Below are 23,317 nucleotides of genomic sequence, written 5' to 3' on the forward strand. Positions count from 1 at the left end.
TGAGATTAAATGAGTTCATTATTTATACATGAATGAAACAATCCAAACAATTCTTTATGTGAAAATTCGACAAAAAATATTTAAGGTTAAGTCAACTTCAAAGAAGAAAGTATAAAAAACCTTAAGAAAAAAAAAGAGACATTTTCTTTATTGTTTTTAGCCACCAATCAGCATAGGTACACAAAGTCAAATATCATGACAGAGGAAATTATTTAACTAAAGAAACCATTGATTTTTCCAGGTAATGCAGTTTTTATTCTCATTAGAAAACATGTCGAGTGCCTCTAGCAAAGAGATCCATTTCATTACATATGAGCTCAAAATGATTAGATACACATCGTATGGCTTATTCATTTTAAGAGCTGAATTTTTCACAATTTAAACCTTTCGTAAATCTTCAGCATGGGAAACTTGACTTCGGAGGCCATTCTTTAAACAAGAGGAGCAATCCTCCATCAACACCAGCAGGAGGCGTCTGCTTTGTTCAGATCCAAAAGGGTGTTTTCCAGCTGCTCTGCGTCATCTTGGAAGCGTTCGGTGAAGGAGCGAATCAAACCTGCTGCGCTGCCTTCATATTCCACCAGCTCCACATTCTCCCCTGGAAACCACAGAGGAGCGTTAGCTAAATATGGAAACTAATAACCAAGTATTACAGGCAAGATCTGACTCCTGTTTGTGTCGCTGATATGTATACTTACCGATGATTCTGGTGTTGGCCTGGACAAACATTTTGCGCGCCTCTTTCCTCAGCAGCACGATTTCCCGCAGACGAAGGAAGTTGTGAGCTCCGGTGTCGCTGACAGTGGAGTAAGCCTCATAGAGAGCTCTGCCTCCTTCCACATCTGCTGTAGACTTTAAGATCTGTAAATGGGTTGGATTGGATCAGATCAGGCCTTTTAAAGGATTTAAGATCTCAACAGGGTGGAGCCATGGGTTTAAGGTTTCAGCAGGTCAAGGACCCCAAAGACAACCAGAATCTCAAGGTTTAGGATGTCAAACCCTCATTTTTTTATTTGAAAAATCTGTTAAAATCAATTTTTTTTCTCCACTTAAAATTGAACTATTTTAATTGCTATCCTGAATAATCCAAATAAAATGTACGCCTTTGTTTTCTTCAAGATGGATTTCAAAAGGTTTGGGCGGAATAAATACTTAATTCATGAATCTTCAATTGTTGATTCAAATTTATGTTTTTAATAATTTACCATAGAGTTGGGAAAAAAGGATGGCAAATGACAAATTAGGCCCAAGCCTTTATTTTTTTAAACGGGCGATAAAAAAAAAAAAAAGGAAATAGATTTTTTTGTATAACGCCGCAATTTTGGCTCTCCAGAGCTTCCCTAAATGGAGTATTACTCCCACGTTATAGTTCAGCAAGCGACATCATAGCTACCGAGGAGAGTGGCAATTAGTCCTGAAAAAAGGAATAAAATCATCCGTTGTTTAGAACTGGTCTGAGTTTGCTGAGAGAGATGTGTAGCGAGAAACCCCACGCTGTAACATTTGCCTAAAGGCAGTCGCAGTTAAAGGCCACGGCCTTTAGGTGATTTAATATGCTGCTAGAACTTTATTAATTCTGCTTAGGTGCTCACCGTGTCCATAAAATGAACTTAGTGGTTGAATTGTGGAGAATCTAAGCTTTCTAAGGATGCATAATATGTCTATCGTGGAAAAAATTATTTTCATTTGTACTGCTGTTTGTTTCTCTAAATATGCACGATAATAAGTAGAGAAAAAAAAAAAACGCAACTCGAGAAAAAAAAAAAAAAAAAAAAAAAGCATAATCAAGCTGCTGGGCATCTCGGGTAAAGTGGATGTACCTGCAGTTTACAGAGGAACCTGTGGATGGCGTCCTTGCCCACAGTGCTGATCTTGCTCCGGTCTAGTGTGATCCGTGCGTCGGGCTTGCCGTCCTGCCCCGTTACCTCCTCCAAGCCCACCAGACTTTCTCCCGCCTCCAGCAGCACGCGCAGGATGACGAATCTCGCCTGCATGTGAGCCTGGAGCAGACAGATGAACGTTAACAGGCTGGAGGCATCTCCAGACAATCATATAAGCACGCTGTCTGACTTAACGCAAACAAAGCGCAAAACATCACAGACTCTGCAAACTAATCACAGGAAAAATGTGTGAAATGATGTGCAACACTACTTAACATATAAACACCACATATATCACAGGCTGACAAAAGTAAAGCGTCTCCAGCCATGTGTCAGGTAGATGGATCACCTGTCTCCAGCTTTTGCTCTCAGGCGTATAAAACTCCAGACCCAACAGCCCAGCTCTGACCATGCTCAGCCAGTTGGCGTAAACCACATCCTCAGCATCCTGACCTTCATGGCCGAAAATACTGTGACAGAAAACATACAGGTAACGGTTACCATGGCAGCCTCCCTCAGTGGGATCAGCCACCAAAAAGACTAAGATAAACAGAAATAATACAGGTTAAGAAGAAGTTTTGTATAATGAAACATTTCAAATAGGTTAGAAGTAACTTCAGATTCTTATATTTTAGAAAATAAATCATCCACTTGTTCTCAGAGTCTGGTTCTACAACCATTTAAAATGCTACCTAAGGTGATCAAATCACTTAAAAAGAATTTAAGAATTATATCTGCTCTATTCAAACAAGCCAATTCTGTTCAGTCTGTTAATTTTAACATTAGGAACAAGCTGACTGGGGCCTGATGAGTCACAGATGGGGCTTTTGTTTCTTTTGGCCATTTTGTCCTTAACCTGGCAGAAAATTTGGAGGTTCACCTGTTTCAGGGTAGCCTAGCAACAGTGTTGGATGCTCTCCCTGTGTGAACAATATTGGAGAGAAGATAGGGGCTTTAAATAGTCTATTAATTACGATAAACCCCTTCAGTAAATGATGGCTTCTCTAAATTGTAGAGAATGAATTTGATTGGAAGCACCTTACTTACTCCCCAAAATTAAAATAACCAAAAATTGAAAAAGTGGAACTTTTTTTTCTCCTTGACTATAACTCTAACGTCAATGTTTCTTTACTTTTAGGACTAATTCAAGTATTTCCAACAGAAATATGTCCATTTACATCCCATTTTTTAGACTTCACACCTCAACACTTGCTTGTTCAGACACAGATAGAGCCCAACACATTCTGCTCGGCATTCTTCATAGGAAGAAGCAATCGTGGAGAATTTACTGTCCCACGTCTCGCTGCCACGATACCAACTTGACACCTGTTAGGTAATCAGACATCTTTATTTGTCATGTGCAAACCATAGTTATTAATGAGTGTCATTATATGGGCAGAGATCCCAGCCCATCAGAGTGAAACTAACCTTCTCTCCCGTCTCTGGGTTCACCACCTTACTCTGATCGAAGTTGAACTTGCCGTGGTCGTCCTTAAAGAGCCAGTTAGTTAGGAAGGACAGTTAGTTTATTCATTTCATAAACATAAGTATCTCTAATTTCTCTGAAAAACAAACTAGAGAGGAGAAAATAGTCGCACAAGTTTTTGACTGACCTGGACAAATAGCTTTCCACTTCCATGACCCAGGAGCTCATGCAGACCGACCTGCACCTCGAAGGATGGCCCCTTCCATTTGATAAACAAATCCTGAGGCAAAAAAAATAACATGTATATCATCTGACCTTACTTAGGTAAATCTTTGGGCATAGAGCATAATTAGGCTGCTACCTTATCCTTCTCTTCCAAGAAGGTGAGTTTTTCTTTCTGTGTGGCATAGGCTACAGCCAGCACATTCCCTAGGGACACGTTCTTAAAGCCCTCTGACTGCCTGATGTCATCATCTACATAAAAACAAAAAATACAATCAATGCTTAAAAAAAAAAAAAAAAAGGAAAAACTGAGCAGCAGAACCAGGTTGAAGTTTGACTCCCTGTGGACCTACAATTTGGGATGTTAATCCCAGCTGGAATTCCACTGCCAGCGAACGTTAGAACATCCAGGGAAGTAAAGTCTGGTTTAAGGAAGGTGTCCTTCTCAAAGTCCTGGGGCCAGGGTAGCTCAGGCAGCAGGACTTCTGCTGAGCTGACCAACTTGGCAAAACGCTCGCTCATTGCCTTGTTCACCACGGCAACGAACCCTGACAGGAAGGACACAACCCAAGAGTAAAAAAACAACAACAATTTTCATAGATGGAACAGCAGCTTCTGTTAGGTTCTACAAAGCTAGAGATGCACCGATCCAGTTTTTTTTTTTAGCTGATACCTGGGCTGAGCATATGGGTGAGGGATACCAATCTAATCCCACAGCTGAATTAACCAAATGTCCAATCCAGGTATTGGATCGGTGCATCTCTATGCAAAGCATTAATGCAACATATGTGGAAACGCACTGGACCTAAATAAATGAGCATTTAGACTACAGATAGGGAATACAAAGTTTGTCTGATATGAGGCAGGAACGATCAGTTAAGGCTTAATGAATTTGGACGAAATCAAACTTTTTAGTCCAACGATTTTAATGAACTGCTTTATGGTAAGTATTTTCAGTGAAACAGTTGAGAATATTTTGATCGGCTGATTACGAGGCATGTGGTAGGTGACATCAGTTCACCAGCAGTGAGATCATTTTTGGCTTCCTGCTAAAATGCCGCCTTCAACCAGAATCAGAGCTCTGCAGTCTTTGCGTTACATTTTACTTCCTTTGATGCAGCCCCTTGAGCTCAATGTTAAAAATGTTTAAAGGAGCAGGACCATTTATACTTTGCTGTTTTAACTTTTAATTCTACATTATTACTCTTGTACCATGAATACCAGTGTAAAAAATAGAGTTCTTCAAAATGTATGTGGCTAAGACTGCCCAAACATTGCAAATAAAGTAAATTCCAATCAAGATTGATTATTGTTGTCTTTATACTAAAGAATAGGGCTGGGTATTATCGCCAAAGTCCTGAATCAATTCGATTTTGATTCATAAAGTTATAAATCGATTAATTTTTGTTTTTACAATAATGAAAGTGGTTCAACTGTGTTTTAAAATACTCATGTATTTTGTTTTTTTTCTGTCACATTAAACACAAAGTGCAATCAGACAGTTTAAACATGAGATGTGAACAAAACTGTCTCATAAGTGCAAACTTGTTTGTGAAAAGTGAAGCCTCACTCAAGCAAGCAGACGAGACACAGCAGACAATTCATGAGCTGCATTATCTTAAATGCACAAACTATATTTCCAGCGTTGTCTGTAACAACTACAGGGTGTTTTCTGTATTTGTTAATGTCTTCAGTCAACCTATTGGGTATATTTGCAGCTGTCTGGCTTGAAGTAATCTTGAGTGCATCTTTCCTGCTTATGAAATGAATCGATCTCATTTCCTAGACATGAAGCAGGTGACAGCCGCTCGTTTCTTCACAAATTTTGCACAACTTTGCAGTGTATTAAAAGGAGCTGTCCCCACCAGGGTAAATTTTTTGCCTCCTCTGACACTATTAAATATTTTTTGCTTTAAAGACTTTATTTAGTAAACAGACTTATGAATCCATGATTACAGAGTAATAGATAATATCTAACATAAGGAGGTCAGAACAACAAAACGCTAGAAACAGGGTGTGGACATTGTAGATTCATTTTCATATTCTCCCAAAATACTTTAACAGTTTTATTTCTAGTTAAGTTTAATAGTTCATTTAAAATAAGAAATGAAAGCCGGAATGCCAATATTTGGGAACAAAATGGGGATAAGATTGAGCAAAAGGGTCAATTAGCCCTGAAGAGAGATTTTAATTCTGAGTGTTAATGGTTAATGAGAAGATTACTTACTTACTATCTGTCGGGATGAATGCCAACAAAATGTCTGAACCAACAGTTGTTACAAGGCTGACTATTTTTCTTTATTTAAATAAAACCCAACATACTACGTTATGCTTTCGAAGCCAAAAAGTGGCTAAACACAACTTCAGTCAGCCTGGTTTTCAGCATCTAGCTAAAACTGCAGGGAACCTTTGGGATCCTAACCTAAAGTGGTACTAAAAAAAAAAAAAAAAAAAAAAAAAAAAAAAAAAGGTATGATTCTGAGGCAGCTTTGCTCTTACCTTCAAACTCTCCTCTGGAGCCAAACGGATCTCTGTAGCTCTCTATGAATCCTATATAACTGTAAAAGAAAATAATCCAGAAAGGAGCAGGAAAGGATGAGGAGCAGAGGGGGACGAACGTTAAACAGGTCATTAAAGAAAGTAGCGCAAACTCTATTTAGAGCAAAGGTTGGTGTTTGTAATGAAAACCCAACAAAATAATCTTCAAACGTGTTCTATGAGGAAGTCAAAGTTAATGAAAGCTATCAGCTTTTCAGGGGTTCGTAGGGCTAACTGTGTGCTGTGTTTTCACCTCTCAACAATCGGGCCTTTATCTTTGATCCAAAACCGTGAGCCTTCTTTGTGGGCTTGAATGGAACCAAATTCAAAACTGCGTTGGTACTCTTCCAGCATCTTTCTCTGGTTGTCATTGGCTGCATAAGCCTGTTTAACAAAGTGCAGACAACAGAATGAAGAAAATGGAAAGAAAAAAACAAAAACACTTGAAGGCATCAAAATCAGTTAGATGCTCACACTGTCCTTGTAAATCAAAGTAGTCAACTGGATCTTTCTGTTTATCCCAAAGCTGCTGCTTCAAACAAAGGATTTAATACTTTAAAGCCAAAATATTCACCTAGCTTGGTATTTATTACATTAGTTACTTTGGCATTTTATTGTTATATAATTGCATTAATCTCTGGGTACAGCAAAGAATCCTAAATGATCATTATGTTAAAAAAAAATTCAAGCTGTAATCATAAATCGGATGCATCTAAAACGGAGTTTATAAATCTATACCTCAGAAAATTTAAAAATAAATCCACATTAAACCGTTTTAAAATGTAAGCTCTGTCTAGTTAAATAATAATCTGCTTTTCCACGTGAGCTGCTCCTTTTCATTAATTGAAAACTGATCATAAGCTAATGATATTATTTTTCATACTTCATGCAAACCTAGAAACAATGTGTTCAATCATTTATGAAGCAAGAATGAAATAATCTCACTATTTGAAGTCCTACAGCGATGAACGGATCATTTCGGATCTAAGATTGGATCTAGTTTTCTATTAAGTAAAATAAAAAAGGGCAGTCCTTTCTCTCACCTGAGCTTGTTGGAGGTAATGACAGACTTTTTCCATAAGAGGACTATAGTCTCCCCTCTTAACAATAAACTCTTTGTCTTCAAAGCTGAAGCTGCCACAGGAAGACTCACATTCCCCGTCCTCTGCAGAGTCTGCAAAGTAATAACGAATTCACCCTCTACGCTTTTACATAAATCACACAATTTGTTCTTAATCTTAATGAGGGTTCTCAGTCCGACTGATAGTTATATTCATTTAAAAAGTTTACTTTTAAACAGCTCTGACCTTTCTGAACAGCTGAAGCCAGGCGCACCTCATAACAGGGTTTCCCTCCATTGTCTCTCTTGAACAGACGTGTGTTGTAAGCAGAAAGTTTCTGGAAACAATCCAAAGTCGATCAGATAAGATGGTTACTGAAATTAAGCATCATCAGCTATTTTTGTTCACGGCAATCACAAAAACAAATTTATATCAATCCATTTTTAATATCTTCAAACAAGAAAATGTTTAGATTATCAGGCGTGTAAAAGTTAAAATAAGAAACAAAAAAGTTTTGACTGATTATGTTTTTAGATGCTGCTGTCCCAGATTCTGGTTGGTTTTATTCTATATGTTGATCTGTACTGATAGAGGGAGAGAAAACATCAGTACTCTGTTATTAGGATTTTTATATGAGATTTGTTTGTGTCATTTAATATAAAATGTTGGGCTAAAACATTTCATATGATCAAAAAAAGTTGGAAAAGAAAGGGTATTGTAATTTTCCACATTACTTAAAAGTGTAAAAATGCTTTAGATTGTAGGGTACAGCAGCAGGAACAGAGCAGAATGATGGCTGAAAAATATTTTCAATTTAAAATATATTTTGCTCACTTTTGAATCTAAAAACCTCTGAGCCAGTTCAGCGTCCTCCAGACAGCAGTTTCCTGAGAAGTATGTTGTTATTCCCTAAACAGAGTGAAAAAAAAATACAAAATCAACTCTCTATAAGATAAAAGTTAGTCAGCTGTTTTCTGTTGCAGCTGTAAAAACAGAAAAAGCAACAGCTTTGTTAAATCAGAACTCAGAACAAGCCTAAGAAAGTCAGTCATGACAACAAAAACACAAGAGCAATATCTTTCAAACAGAAGCAGATGACGAATATGAAAATATGTCACAAGGAATCAGCAGTCTTTATTTAAACAGACTAAAATGTATCAGATCTTCAGTTTGAAGAACAGAAAACAACTTCTCCTGTTAAATGACCTCTGACCTTATCGCCCAGCCCCAGCTGTTTCTGTCGGTCTTCCAGGGAATAAATCAGACCTGAGGTGTTGCTCCACAGAGCCTCCATCTCAGTGGGACTCTCCTGAAACGCTTGGCTGGCCTTCACCAGAGCTTCCAGCTTGTCCTAGATATCATTGAACAGATGTGCACAACCCAGGTAAGAATTAAACTCACAAGCTTCTCTAAAATATTAAAAAGTAGATCAACTACATTTACGAAGGACACTTTTTGTTGTAAATGTAGTTTACCTTTGGTAGATTGGGGACGAACTTGGTGTCTCCAAAAGACTTGTAGTTGCCCATGTTTGCATACAGACCAGCAGCGTAGACCAAGAAGGCCTAAAGAAAATATGCAGAAAAATTCTGTTTGGTAAAAAAGGTGAAATGCTATAATGACGGTACTGAAAACAACTATCAAACATGTACCTGGTATTCCTCAGAGCTGAGACCAGCTGCTTTAGCGACCTGCTCCAGCTGTTCTGGAGTCTGCTTCCTAAAGATTCTCTGCAGCAGGACGAAGATGTTTGCAGACTCTGGAGATGTCTGCAGGAGCACCACCAGGCCACCATACCTAAGAAAAACAGTTCAACAACAGATACGGATTAATCGCCAAAGCTGCAATGTAAGGCTTAATTAACTAATCGGATGCATCAATTATTAAGATGATCACTCATTTAGAAATTTAATTAGCAATAATTGGAGTATATGGACTCTAAAACCAGCCATTTGCCATGGGTATTTAAGATAAACAACCTTTTTATTTATTTTATTTAAAGGATTTTTTCAAAGTCACAGTTTTACCATCACCTTGTTCAAGTTCTCTTTGTATGATATCCACTTATTGTCAACAGATTAGCCAACCAATCGTTAGTTGCAGGCTTACTAAAATTGTTCCTCAACTCAAATCTGGCTATATTCCAGGAGCATTCTTCATTGACCATTAATCTTTTGTCAGTCTATCCTGTATGGTTACACCCAGAGGTGTGTAACTTACCAAGCAGCCCGGGACAGATAGTGGGCATACATTTTCTCCTGAGGTGACAACAGACGAAATGCCTCACGGCAGTCGAGGGCTGAGATCCCAATGTCATTGGGAAGGTAGTACTGAGAGTCCACCATCTTTGTTCTGAGAGCACGAATAATGCTGATAAGGTACTGCAAAAAAAAGAAGAAGAAAAAAAGAAGAGCATTAAACAAAAAAAAAGGTACCAAAAAAAATTAAATGACCTTAGATATATATCCTTTTTAAGCCTCATCTAGGTTCTACATTGAGCCTTACCATGCACCTCTCTGCATAATAATAATAATTCAACTTTATTGATCTCACATTGGAGATATTTACCTCTGCATTTAACCCCTCCCCTTTTGGAGCAGTGGGCTGCCATTGTGCGGCGCCCAACAACACTTTGACAGATGGAAGATGAATTCAAGCAGGCAAAGTCTTCATTGTAAAACTATATTAGCTGATATCTAACTAATATCACTGAACCTTTGCTTCTCTCACATCCTTATGCCACTTCATTACATTATTTTTTTATTCTTGCTATGGACCTGGTGCCCAGTATCCTAAATAAAGTCTGAATACAAAATGAAATCTCACAAGGAGAACACATTATGAATAACGGGAAGTACCAGAAAAACAAGAACAGAAATTGACAAGCTGACATTTTACAAGCAACTCCCAAAGAGTTGGATAGCTGTGCAGCAAAACAAGGACCATCAGCCAAAGGAAGCTGCTTGCTTATGGAAGAGATTTAAACACGTGTTGTAACTGATTTGCAACTCTTTGAAAAGTAAATGTCTTGTAAAATCACGAAATATTCTCCAGCAGAAGCTGATGTGGGGAGTAAAAATTATTATTGGCAAAAAAAAAAACCCTGAAATAAACTAAAAGCACACAAAAACAAACAAATCTCATAAGTTATTCACACTGTTATAGTGAAATAAGCACGTGGATGGGATAAACCAGACATTTTACATTTATTATTTAAAGTTTTACAGCTATACTAAAGGTTTAAAAAAAAAAAAAAAAAGCTACATTACTTCAAATAAATGCAATGCAATATATAGTCATGATAAATTTCCCTGACCTTGCAACCTTATTATGTAAGATGAGATCTGTATGTATCTAAGGAACAGGATTAGGGCCACTGAAAAAAAAAAAGTAAAACTGATTTTAAAATTTTATTTCAGTACAATATGAGGAAAAAAAACTCAGAATTCTGACTTTTTTTTTCAGAATTCTGACAGCTAACAAACATGTTAGCATCAAGCCGTAGCCATATCTGTTTTAAAGAACAAACTAGCTCTCTTGTTTTAATCACCTTCTGTCCTTACATTAATTAAATAGCATCTTTGTGTTAAATAGCATCATGTAAAATGTCACCTAATTCCGTAACTTTTCATCAATGTGTTACTAGCCTTCACAAACAACTCACATCTTTGTAAGTGAAGCTGAGTGCTCCACATTTCTTCCTTCATGGTGCCCATCTACATTAAAATCCAAAATTCTGAGATTCTGAGAAAAATTCTGAGAAAAAAGGTCAGAAATCTGAGGGGAAAAAAATAAAAAAATCAGGAATCGGAGAGAAAAAAAAATCAGAAATCTGAGAGAATAAAATTCAGAAATCTGAGAGAAAAAAGTCAGAAATCTGAGATTAAAGTCAGAATTATTCATATTATACTGAAATAAAATGTAAAAATCAGTTAACTTTTTTTTCCCCAGTAACCCTAATCCTCTTCCATATGTTTCAGACTGGAATTAAGTGATCTGTTTTTTTTCTGTGTGAAACATGAAATAATTTTCTCACATTGCAGTGATGTTCTTTGAAACCAGTTTGACTAAAAACCAAAAGTGAAAGAGCTTGGCACATGGACATTTCCCATGCCTAATTTCATGCAGGTTTACTCAACTGAGCAGCAAAGGATTTCCTTTCTGTATACAAGCACAGACATTAAGGTTCGGGTTTCGAATTTAGTAGATACGCAAAGATATATGTTAAAATTCGGCCAATTTAATGTGTTTCTGGAATTTTTACTTGCTGCAACCGAGCAACTAACAGTCAATATAATTTTTTTTTTTTCTACATTTAAACTCGTTTTAGGGTACTTTAGAAGCATTAAGGAGCGCACAAACAAAGGGGGCAAACAGATTTATCGCATGCAGCAGTTAAGCGTTTCTAAGCCAGCTGTTTAAACATAAGTTTTCAGAGATTCCAACCTCGGAAAAAATATTCATAATGGCTTTTTGTTTGTGAAAATCGCCGTTCTTATCACCCCTTTAAACATCCAGAAGGACTTAATTCTTCTAAAAGTTAATGTGAAGTAAACGCGAGGGTAAACTGCGTTACCATTAGCATCTAGCGGCTAAAAACTGCATACTGTGAAGCACAAACACAAATTTAACTACAACGCACCACATCCTGGTTTTAAAAGAATGAATTTAAAATAGCATTCAGGTGCATACGTTTGGCTTCTAATTCATTTTAACTGAAAAGGGAGTAAATAAAACTGAAAAATCCGTTACCTCAAAACTGTTAAGGTTTGCGTCGAACGTCAAAGTGCAGTCTCACGCTATCCACTTCCTGTATTCATTCAGCACTAGTCCCGCCTCTTGACCAATGACAATGTTGTATTTTTCCATGAACGTAAAGTCCAACCAATCAGAAAGTAGGGAGACCTCTGCTAGTCTGTGGACCGGCATCAAGAGAAAAAAAACACAAACAAAGCTTTGCGAAAACAATGCTTTTTTAAAAGTGATTCAGACAACCCATTATGTGTAATATTTGGGCATATTTCTTTTCACCGATTTTTAAGATTGTTCTTTTAATTGAGGCCACAAAATATAGCTCGCCATCTGACGAGGTGGCCGAGTGGTTAAGGCGATGGACTGCTAATCCATTGTGCTCTGCACGCGTGGGTTCGAATCCCATCCTCGTCGGTATATTGTTTTCCTACAATAAATTATATCTTATTGCAGATTTATAAACATATTGGTCGTTACCTCACGTCTTAAATTATAGTTCAGGTTTAGGTACCAGGTCTTCTCCGGTGGGAATGTCTGTGTTCATATTTGCTCCGGTGTAGGTACCAGATTGACTCGGGCTGCCAGATTGACTCGGGGGCCTGCGCCTTTTGAGATGCGTCAGAGCGTCCGCCATCTTAAATGTGGCAAATCTGCAGTTTCTCAGTCACTTAAACAGTATCAGAGGGACTTTAATCTCTGAATATACTTTGTATTCGTAGTATTTTTGGTTTTGTAATATTACAAGTTTATTTTTTGTATCCCTTTAGCTTCATTCTCCTGAATTTATTCTCGTTACAAATGCAGACCGCGGGCTCAATGTAGTGTGTTTGAGTGGCATTGCCATAATGTCACGTCATCGGGAGGCGCAAGGCCCATGGCGAATTCGGTGACGTCATCAGAAGGCGCAGGGACCATGGAGAATGTCTTCGTAAAATTGTCCGTTTACAAACAGCAATCCCGCTTTCGAATAAAACCTACACCCCGCTATAATTACTTTAGTAAGCTGTCCAGACCAATCAAAATGTTTTGCGCAATTGTGCAAACGTTAAAACAATTATGTATTGTGACGTCATCAAAAGGCGCAGGCCCCCGAGTCAATCTGGCAGCCCGAGTCAATCTGGTACCTACACCGGCCCTTGCGCATGGCAGCGACGTTGCGCTATATGATTGGCTGAACGTTGCCACATGACCTAAAACATTGTGGTTGCCCAGACGACGATAATAACATCATGCAGCGTCTGTGTGCCGAGCCGGGAGTATATGTAGCGTTAGCGTGTCTAGTGACCGATGTTTTACCTGATTGATCACAAAGCTGAAACTATCTTTTTAAGGTGAACAAAGTAAATGATACACCACTACACCACTTAAGCTACACCACTTATAACTTCATGTCAACAACAACCGTTCGTTTCCTACAAGTACATTGTTTTCTTTGTTTAAAATATCCACGAAAGTCATTTTTAAGATGTTAGATTTTTTTTAATAAAAAGAAGCACAGACTTTTTGTTTCATTCGATATGGTCGATTCGATACGATGAGAATTGTTTATAGTTCTTTTTAAACTTCTGTTTATGATTTAATGGTTCTACAAAATACATAAGTAAAAAATTACAATAAGTAACTGAAAAAAAAGTCTGAGCATTCGTGTCAAGTTTCGCCAAATCCAGTTTATTCAGACAGCATTTAAACGCCCCATTGGAAACGGGGAAATTACGGGATATTTAAGCTTTCCAATGTTCTTTAAATGCGTCATCCACAGTTTACGTAACATAAAGTAAACGACTACATTAGAAGCAATTAAGCTAAATTGACCCACTTTCACTGATAGATATGGTGAAAACAGTTATTATTGTGCCAAAAACAAACAATTAAAACAGTTTAATGAATAAACAATTCAAGCTACTTAGAACATGGGACGCACTAACACACTATTTCTTCAATTAACCAGACAATAAAAGAGGAACACTTACAGTCTCGCGGACGCATCAACTCTTGTGAAAAGAAGACGTAAAAGTCCAAACTTAGAAAGAAAAAAAAGTTGTTGCTGTCGTCTGCTGACCGATACCTGTGAACTAACGAGGAGAGATAATTGAAGTGGCGAGAAAAGTGAGCTCTGATTGGTTGTTGCCTGGTAGCCAAATTTCATAAACTATTATGGGTATGCTGATGCGTTCAAAGTATTTGGAAACAAAAAAAAAAAAAAAATCAAAACTTTATGAACATCTGCCCCCAAATTTGATAAACAAAGTAAAATAAAATAAATTTGGGATGTCCTGTGGTACACTTTCATTAGGCTAATTTCCAAAAATTTGTTCGGATAAATATTTATTAAATGCTGTCCTATTTTTGAGAACACAAGACCACAATACACTGATATTTATATTTATAGATGTTAGAGAGATGCCTTTTAGTGCATTGGAAATATAGGGCCCAAAAACATCAATGCAAGAAAGAAATACAGTAATAACAGCCGATTCCAATGCCCTAGAAGTGCAATTTTAATTCCATCCAGAAAAAATAGGATATAATGCATTTAAATTATAGAATAGCATATATTTATTTCTTGTAAACATTCTTGTAAACTTGGAGATATATTTTATTGCATGTTGCAATTCCCAGTAAATCTGTTTCACCTTTAAATCTGCAATCTGCAGCTCTCCCTGCTTCTCTCTGTTTAAAAAGATTTATGAACCTATTTACTAATATAATGAGGCCAGAAACAAAATTTCAAGATATGTAGAAGCTCTGCAGTCTGATTCTGTCTGTACAATAAAAAAAAACATGTTCATTTTAACCTGTTACTGGGAGTCATGGTCCTCTGAGAAGCCCAGATTTTTGAACTAGTAAAGAAGAACAAACTATGTTTTCTCAAGCTTCTTGCATTACAATACAAACTTGTTTAAACATCTGTTGCCATTTTTAGCTGAAAAAGCTCCGTATGTCTAACAAACAGATTTTTCGGTGGCATCTCAAATCTCTGACCTGCTCCAATTGATGCGTGTAAGGAGAAAATAAATAGTTATTCTTTATAGATTTATGTACAGTTTCATAATTTTATATGGTTAGTGGAAGATATGTTGGTACAACTTCTCTTAAAGGAATAGTTCAGTATTTTTTGTTGAGTGAGGTTCCTTTTAACAGGTTGGTGTCCTACCTGCAGATAACTCTGTTGGCATCTTCCTTTATTATAAACATAGATAGCTGAATTGAGATACAAAGCAGACTTCTATCATCTTACAACAACATTCTCATAATTAAAAACAACTAATGTGACTGCTTCCTTATGTGTTTTAACCTGGTGAATTGCCACTGGCATTGTCTTACCTTTATATAAGTCTTATAGCCCCAGCAGGAAGTTAGCCGTGCAGCCAACTAATAGCCTATTATTCAGCTGCTCTCCATCAACCGGAGAAGAGCAACAACACAAGGGCTTAGGTTTGATTTCAACTTTGGTAGGGACACTATTGGTCTGATGTAATTGGTCCTATGCAAAATTATGCATGCTCTGTTTTTTATACTTGAAATTCAGGGCGTATTTTGTTTAAAGAGAAAAGCAGCATTTCTTCCTATGTTTTTAAAAAGGTTATAAGCGCTACACACACTAGGTGCTGTTTATCAATGTTTGAAGCATCATCGGCTCTGATGAATGAGGAATTATGACTTTTTTCCACTTTGAAAAGGTTTGCATTTGAAATGACCAGCAACTGAGACAGAAAGTAAATGTGCCTATTTAACAAAATATAGTCTAAATATGTCTGTTATATGTGGATTTATCCTGTTTTTTTCTTTTGAAGATAGACAATCGTGCAGAGGTAAAACTCTCACTTATCTTTTAAATATTCTCTCTGTATCATGAAACAAAGCAAAATAATAGATTCAAGGGACACCAAATACATTTATTGTATAGTTAGTCTATTTAACCCATATCATGTATTTTATCTTGGGCTGAAACAATTCATCGGAATAATTGATTATTGAAATGTCAACAAATTTAGTAATCAATTAATCATTCACTGGTATATAGAGACTCTAAAACATGTATTTAGCTCACAGAGTGACCCACTTGGAGTAGGAATTATACCAAATTCCATTACAATACCATTGTAAAAAATATATAAAAAATGTTTTCGCTATCAATATTCTCCATCCCCCTCTACTGCTGCAACAAAGCTGTATCGTAAATTATAAACATGTTATTCACATCTAATTGTTGGTAGGGACAAGAAGGTCGGTCCAAAATTTTGGTTGGGACATGTCTCTATGGTCCCTATGAAAAACTACGCCCATGCCACAACAAGATATTGGGGGTTTTCCACAGAGCTACATTATCATAAAAATCGCAAAATATCTCTTTTGTTTATGTTATAAAGTGACAACGTAATGTAACTTTTATGCCACTAGCGGCCATAACTATACAAGAATCCGGTGCAGAGATGGATTAGAAGAGTTATTTAAGCTGTCAGCATGTCCTGTTCTGTGTCCTGCAATAAAGGTGGTTTCAGAAGACAAGAATAGGAAGCAGAAAATCACAGTTTATGTGGTGTATGTTGGGATAAGCCGTATTGTGACACATGTATCCTGATATGTCGCCTTTCTATCATGCAAAAACTCTGCCAGGAATAGTTTCATTACTCAGTCTTATAAGATTATTGTTGGCACCCTTTCTCTTGTTTAGTTTTGTCATGCGAATATTGATCTACCTCTCTGTAAATAATTGTCCAATGCAAACATGATAATTGATTAAATGTTCATTGAAAGTTTACCTGCTTTGAAAGAGATTAAATTTTTGTTACAACCTTAATAGCATCTCATTATTTTGGCTTTAATTTAAGATATTATACCATAAGAGTCACATCAAGTAATTGAATGTTATTTTGAGTAAACAAATAACAAGAAACACATAATAAAACGTTTTGTTTGTTTTTTTATTGAATGTGTAAAAATGACAGTCTGCTATTTACAATAGCTGTGCAACAGAAAGTATTTGAGTCAGTCCTTGGTACAAAATTTAAATTGTACATTAAGTGAGCAATCTTGTCACCAGAAAGAATAATGTAAAAAAAAACAAAAAAAAAAACAAGATAAGAAATAGTTTTGTTGTATTCTTAATGATAAAGTTCATTCATGTGTTTTGCCTTCCCTCCTCTCAGGCGGCGTTGCAGGGAGCACCCAGCGATAGCAGTCCGCAAAGCTGAGACTCTTGTCTACTGCACAACTGGTGAGGTAGACGATTCCCAAAGCAAGCATCACGACCAGGAACACACACAGAGGGACCAGCAAAGCCACAAGCAGCCAACTCTTGTCATGTTTGCGTTTCCCACCAGAGGAGCTATCCGCTGTCGTGTTTGTTTCACCTGTACTCTCTATCTTAGGTGTCTCAGCCTCTTCAGTCTCACTGGGTGAAATATCGGCCTTTTTAGGTGCCATCCGGTTGTTGTTTTCGCCACCTCCAGGGTGAACATCATCATCAATATGGTTTCCTGTTCTCGTTATTTGGGTTGGGGATGGAACTGTCTGATATTGTTCTGGTAAAGACTCCTCCCATTGGCTGAGGTGGTTATCTGACTGATGAGCCATATCAGGGGTGAGTACTTGAGGGGCATCTGTCAATGAATCAATGTTAAAGTTGCCATCACCTTTAAAATATGGATCCTGAGTGGCCCAGTAAAAATCTGGATCATCATAGAGACTTGGGTCAGGGGTCATAGTAGAATATTCTCCATCGTAACTGGAAGGTTGGCAGGTAATTCCGTCCTCTTTCAGTTCAAAGCCACTGTCACAGTCGCATTTGAAGGAACCATGCAAGTTAATGCACTGTTGGTCACAGGTTGAATACTGACACTCGTCTAAATCTATACATTCGCCATTGCTATTTGACTCAAATCCTGGATTACAAAGACAGAGGTAGGAGCCCTCAACGTTTTCACAGGTGAACTCACAGGTGCCTTCATCGCGGCACTCGTCTATGTCAATACATTCGTCTGAACTGTCTGGCTGGTATCCTGGAAAACATGTGCAGTGAAACGTTCCTGGAGTGTTGACACAGAGTTGGGGACACGGCCCTTGTCGGCATTCATCCACATCCAAACACTTGCGTCCATCTGAAGCTATTTGGTAGCCCGGGGGGCAGGTGCACCGGGTGTTCCTAGCTGTTATTGAGCAGTCGTACTCACAACCCATATCTACACAAATCCGATTGACGTGGGGCTGCTCTGTGGCAAAGGCGGAGTCTGACAGCACAGGTGAGTTCGTTTGGCTCCATTTGTCCGGGATGCAGCTCGTACCATCCTTATCCAATGTGTAGCCATCAGAGCAGTAGCAGTAGTAATAGTTGTGTGTGCTCTGACAGTGCTGCTCACAATTATGGTTATTGCTGCACCAATCCTGATACGGTTTAGTTGCACTGGGTGAACAAAAAGGTGGATCTTTGGACCAGCTTACTCTGCCGTCATCCCTCTCAATACACAGCATGGATTCTCTAGAGGGTGCACCTAGCTCTGAGCTTTCTGGAGGACATGACAGATCAACTACAGACCCGTAGGGCAAATGGGTCAGTTGGGTGCTTTTGAAATGAAATGGGGTTTCATAAACTGCCGGACCCCAACCCTCATCCTCCACGGGGGGACACATTCCCCTGTAAGTGTACTGGCATATAAATCCATCCAATTTAAGAAGACAGGGACCCTCAATCCAACGGAAATTCTCGCCACTCTCTCCTCCATTCTCGGACGTATGGACAGTCATGGCTACGCAACGATGGACTGCACAAGTGTTGGGCATGATTTTACGGTTCCAGTTGGTGAATGAGCCATCCTGGTTTCCTGTTGAAGAGAGGGGCAAATACCTTATGAGTAAAAACAAACAATTATGAGAGGTTTTTCATTTGAGCTATATTTGATATTTATTTCAAGTCTAACATAACAGAGGTGCAATTTTCTTTTAATGTTTTTTTAATAGTTTCTTCCTTTTTAGGCTGTGAGATGTAGTGAAAACTGACATTGCATTAAAGCACAAAATTGTCTGGATTTTCATTTTCTGATAGATGAATTCAATTGCATTTTGCAAAGGATATTCCGACACTCTCATCTCATTGATGTGAACAGTTGATCTTTAAAGGAATAGTACACCCAAAACATGATTAGCCTTCATTTTCTACTCACCCCCATGCTGAACAACACTCTGGAGTACTTTTTTGATATCTCAAATGCATCTGGAGATCTGGGAGACTTCTTGCTGTCTGCTGACATTCAAATAATGGAGGTCTATGGTGTCCGAGACAGAAAGGTCCATAAAAGTCCACAAAAAAACGTGTCAATATTCATCCATACTACTCGTCCAATGTATTCCAAGTGTCCTGAGTGGGTAGCATCCAGAATTTACTCGAAGCGAAGTCATTTAGAATGTTTTTAGAGCATAAACAGTAGTGTATAGGATTTCCTGAAAGCGCGCACACGCGCGCTCACGACGCTACGGAAGCCGGCAGATCAAACCAGATGAAAGTGCGCATTCAGCGTCTGCTCTGCCGATAATACAAGCGTAGAAGAAGAAATGTGCTTCTTACCTGTGCAAAGAAAGAAACAACGAAAGAAAAATGTCTGAGGACTTCAGTGTTGAGGAAGAGCATGAGTTCTTTGCCGAGCTGAATGCGCACTTTCATCCGGTTTGGTCTGCCGCGGTTTCCGTAGCGTCGTGAACTTGCGGGCGCGCGCTTTCAGGAAATCCTATACACTGCTGTTTATGCTCTAAAAACATTCTAAATTACTTCGTTTCAAGTAAATTCTGGATGCTACCCACTCAGGACACTTGGAATACATTGGACGAGCAGTATGGAGGAATATTGACACGTTTTTTATGGACTTTTATGGACCTTTCTGTCTCGGGCACCGTAGACCTCCATTATTTGAATGTCAGCAGACAGCAAGAAGTCTCCCAGATCTCCAGATGCATTTGAGATATCAAAAAAGTACTCCAGAGTGTTGTTCAGCATGGGGGTGAGTAGAAAATGAAGGCTAATCATGTTTTGGGTGTACTATTCCTTTAAGTTTAAAATTCTTCATCCCCACTAGGTGTCGCCAAAATAAAATAAAAAAACAAGAAAGTCCCGTGGAGTTAAGAATCTACAAAAATTACCCTTTTATCCCCTTGTTATTCCCATTTATGGAGGTAAACATAGCTTTTACAAAATGGGAAACTGGTGATCTAGGCAGGATTTAAACAAGCAGGGAGCTACTTAGTATTAAGTGATGCTTTAAAATAATGAAGGGAAGGAATGCTTCAATTTGTCTCTCTCCAAAGGTAAAATAAGCAAAAACGTTTGCACAAGTAAGGGATTTGTGATGCAGGGGAAATAATAGTTAACAGGTCATAAAACTCCTAAAAACTAAATTCTGCTGCAACTGCAGACAAAGAGACACATCTGTTTTTTCTTTTAGTGTGCATAATGACTAAATCAGACTGGGGGAGTAACAGAGGGGTCAAAATGGAGAAAAAAAAATCTCCTAGTTATACCCAGCTAGTCTGGAAAATAAAAAGAAAGAAATGCATTAACCATCCAGGGAGCACATAGCTTGGCGAACTGGCATTAATGCCAGTGTCCAACAGGATCTGGTGTGGCAGTTTGGTTTATTGCCATCGTATTTCAACGCTCAGGGAATAGAGAGAGGTTTTAATGGTCTTTAAAGTCCTTTTAATGATATCCTAAAAGAGGTTTCTGCAAGGAGCGTAGATAAACTGGCCTTGCTGCTGTTTGCTACCGTCACCTGATTGAAAGGAAGACATTTTTCATAACTCACACAGAAAATATCAGTTTAGGTACTTGGAAAAAAAGCATCCAATAAAAGCAATTTAAACTCACAGAAAGCAACACATTCTTTTAAATGACTTACATGCGCTCTTTCTAAATATTTATGTCAGTAAAAACATACTTAAGGTTTTACATACCTTCCCTGTTTTATTTTATATGGTTTGTAAAGCACCGTCTTATGCTTAAATACTATTAATCTCTGTTTGAAGTGAGTTTTTTATTGATCCATCAATCGATGAATCCTATTCATTGTACGCTGATTTCCCCCCTTATATCGCCTGTACATTAATCATCTGATCAAATGCCTAAAAGTCACAAAAAGAGGAGTAAAAATCCAACCAAATATGTTTATATAATTTTCTTTGATGAGTTTTCTATCAGCATGATCGAGACCAGAAAAAAGGTAAAAGACCTTTTTTGATGCGTAAATTGGGAATATGTTGTAGTTTCTGATTTATGTTGAGGTTAAAAATGGGTCATCTTGCGGGAGGTTCTGCAGAAACAGTTTTCATTTGTTTTCTCTATTTATCTAAATCTTCATAAATAAAAACGGAAATCGGTCAAAATGCGACTCAGCATCTCTGTCCTCAGGGAAAAAAATCTGATTTTTTTAATTATTGGCCAAAGCTATGCATCTCAACAGCCAACACTACAACAATGCCTGTATAATAAATAATGAAAAACAAATTGTGAAAAACATGAGACTTTGCCTGCAACCCAGGTGAATCCTCTTAGTGGTTTTGTGGATGAACACTGGCGTGGAGCTCGGTGCAGTCCAATCCAAAGGCGAAGAGTCCCAGAACCTTGAACACCAGCCGATGACAGCAGTTTATCGACAAAACCTGCAGCTTCCTGAGTCTGCATCGTCACTAGAGTCCCATTTCCATCCATGCAGGTCTGCCTTGCCTCCCTGAAGTTCTTCTTTTGGAAGAAGACGGCGTGGCATCCCCTCTGGTGGCAGATAGCATCACTCTCACCCAGCTGACTTTCAGCAGCTGTCTGCTCCCTCACACTTTGGCCCTGACTCCCAGGAGCCAAACAAAGTGTCAGCAGTGATAAAAAGCACCAGAGAGACATGCTCCTGCTGCTGCTCCTTCTGATATCAAACATTGTCAGTGATGACAAAAGGAGGGACAAAATCGGACATATAAAATGTTGGTACTCTGTAAAATAAATATCCTAACAATGATGGAAAACAAATAGTTTTATGACCCCTGAACCTAACCAAAGGCTTTTAATGAAATACTGGAAGTGAAAGCTTAAAAATTGGCATCAGAAAATTATCTTCACCGGATAAAGACCCCATCCACTGTAAACCTTCATTCAAACTGTCACTATTTCTAGCAATTTAAATGTTTGATAAAACATGGGTAAAAAAGGAAAAAACTGCAATTAGATCCTATTAAATTGAGTCCAGTCCCGTTGTCCAGGTCCCAAATGGGGGGGAATGTATTTTTCCATATATGAGGTCAGTAAATATCCGGAGCAGAAACCCTGTGCTAAATCTAATCCCAGTTCTTGCCTCTGCAAAGCAGATTTTCAGACTGAGCATCAGAAAGAGAACCAGACTTGGAGAGGACTGAGGAGGGGGTGGAAGGCTACGTAGAGGAAAATTATTGAGGGGAATTGTGAGCTTTTCGAAGAGGGGGCTGGTAAAATGAGTATCTAAAGGAACACTGGTGGGGATGGTGTGTGTGTGTGTGTTGGGGAGCTGGGGGTGAATGGGGTAGCTGGAGGGTTGAAAGCCCTCAGAGAGCTATGAAAACCATATGATGACACTCTGTCCCATATGCATACACATCGACACAAACATTAGATTTTATGCAGCTCAGGATCAGCAGGGTAAAAAGCAATGATTCAATTTAGCAGTTGCTGAAATGTTTCATTTCTTGTTCATTGTTATCCACGCTTTTACTCATCCCTGATGTTTTTCCCTTCTAGTTTTTCTTCCCTAAAGACTATTAATCTCTATGCATTCACTCATGAACGTTCCTCTCTGTCCCCTTCTTCTCTATCTCCTCTGTGGTCCATGCCAGCTGGAAGGTTTTACTGCTTGATGGAAACATTATGGAGCAGCCATACCTGTTTAAATGTTCACATTCCGTGGGTGACTTAATTCTCTTGCTGATAAAAATGAACTCCACAGAGGTGCAGATGTTTATGTGTGTTCCTCAGCGTGTGAGTGAGTAGAACTTGGGGGCATATGGAGGAGAGGAAGCAGGAAATGCCAGATGTGCATCAGCTTGACCTCTCCATGGCTATGGGGCAGTGGTGACCTGTGGGAAGCACCTCCACATATGCTACACTATCCATCCACCATCAACAGCACGCTGGAAAGTCAAAGAGTGGATTTTGGGTTTCTCCAAAGAAAACTTCAATTTCTTTATTTTTCCTTCTGCCTGAGTGAAGACTAAAGCTGGAGGGTATTACATGAAACCAATAGCTGCAAGCCGAGCCTGGAAGGGAACTGGAAGCTGAATGTTAAATTCACTCCTTCATCCAGCAAAAAAATTTTGTTTCAAACACCAACATCGGTGTCATTTATTAGGATTCTGTGCCCTAGAGCAACACAAAATATAATAAAGAAAGTTATAAACAGTACACTCTATCAGCTGTCTTTGTTGTTTTTAGAAAT

General features: G+C 38.3%; 2 protein-coding genes and 1 non-coding gene across 5 annotated transcripts; 1 reads left to right on the top strand and 2 right to left on the bottom strand.

Annotated features, from left to right (window-relative positions):
- Positions 1–130: 130 nt before the first annotated feature.
- On the bottom strand, positions 131–13,868 carry dpp3 (dipeptidyl-peptidase 3). Of its 3 annotated transcripts, none has more exons than XM_038303105.1 (19): positions 13,850–13,868; positions 9,348–9,508; positions 8,780–8,924; positions 8,603–8,692; positions 8,341–8,478; positions 7,962–8,036; positions 7,374–7,464; positions 7,110–7,240; positions 6,320–6,450; positions 6,028–6,086; positions 3,882–4,076; positions 3,668–3,780; positions 3,494–3,586; positions 3,309–3,371; positions 3,082–3,206; positions 2,230–2,350; positions 1,821–2,000; positions 699–861; positions 131–598 (listed from the first exon to the last, which is right to left on the bottom strand). In XM_038303105.1, the coding sequence occupies exons 2-19, from the start codon at positions 9,470–9,472 to the stop codon at positions 456–458; spliced, it is 2,181 nt and encodes a 726-aa protein (XP_038159033.1). In that variant the 5' UTR covers positions 9,473–9,508; positions 13,850–13,868; the 3' UTR covers positions 131–455. The 3 variants fall into 3 exon arrangements, with proteins under 3 accessions (XP_038159033.1, XP_038159032.1, XP_038159031.1); XM_038303104.1 differs by lacking the exon at positions 13,850–13,868 and adding an exon at positions 12,357–12,375; XM_038303103.1 differs by lacking the exon at positions 13,850–13,868 and adding an exon at positions 11,880–12,034.
- On the top strand, positions 12,212–12,293 carry trnas-gcu. The gene has a single exon. It is a non-coding gene; the product is annotated as a tRNA-Ser (tRNA).
- A 2,922-nt stretch (positions 13,869–16,790) lies between the features above and the next one.
- LOC119795213 (endosialin-like) lies at positions 16,791–22,261 on the bottom strand. The gene is made up of 2 exons (XM_038303089.1): positions 21,393–22,261; positions 16,791–18,700 (listed from the first exon to the last, which is right to left on the bottom strand). Exons 1-2 carry the CDS (start codon positions 21,790–21,792, stop codon positions 16,998–17,000), a joined length of 2,103 nt encoding a protein of 700 aa, XP_038159017.1. The 5' UTR covers positions 21,793–22,261; the 3' UTR covers positions 16,791–16,997.
- Between the last annotated feature and the right edge of the window lie 1,056 nt (positions 22,262–23,317).

The sequence above is a fragment of the Cyprinodon tularosa genome, unplaced genomic scaffold (assembly GCF_016077235.1).
Source record: "Cyprinodon tularosa strain WSP-4 unplaced genomic scaffold, ASM1607723v1 ctg503, whole genome shotgun sequence".
Taxonomy (NCBI): domain Eukaryota; kingdom Metazoa; phylum Chordata; class Actinopteri; order Cyprinodontiformes; family Cyprinodontidae; genus Cyprinodon; species Cyprinodon tularosa.

Excerpts from the sequence above, each read along its gene's own strand:
- LOC119795213 (XM_038303089.1), bottom strand. The coding sequence starts at position 21,792 with ATGTTTGATATCAGAAGGAGCAGCAGCAGGAGCATGTCTCTCTGGTGC. Across the intron at positions 18,701-21,392 it reads AGGATTCACCTGGGTTGCAG|GAAACCAGGATGGCTCATTC; the intron begins GCAAAGTCTCAT and ends TCTCTTCAACAG.
- dpp3 (XM_038303105.1), bottom strand. The coding sequence starts at position 9,472 with ATGGTGGACTCTCAGTACTACCTTCCCAATGACATTGGGATCTCAGCC. Across the intron at positions 7,241-7,373 it reads GGCTTCAGCTGTTCAGAAAG|ACTCTGCAGAGGACGGGGAA; the intron begins GTCAGAGCTGTT and ends ATTACTTTGCAG. Across the intron at positions 862-1,820 it reads GGTTCCTCTGTAAACTGCAG|ATCTTAAAGTCTACAGCAGA; the intron begins GTACATCCACTT and ends ACCCATTTACAG.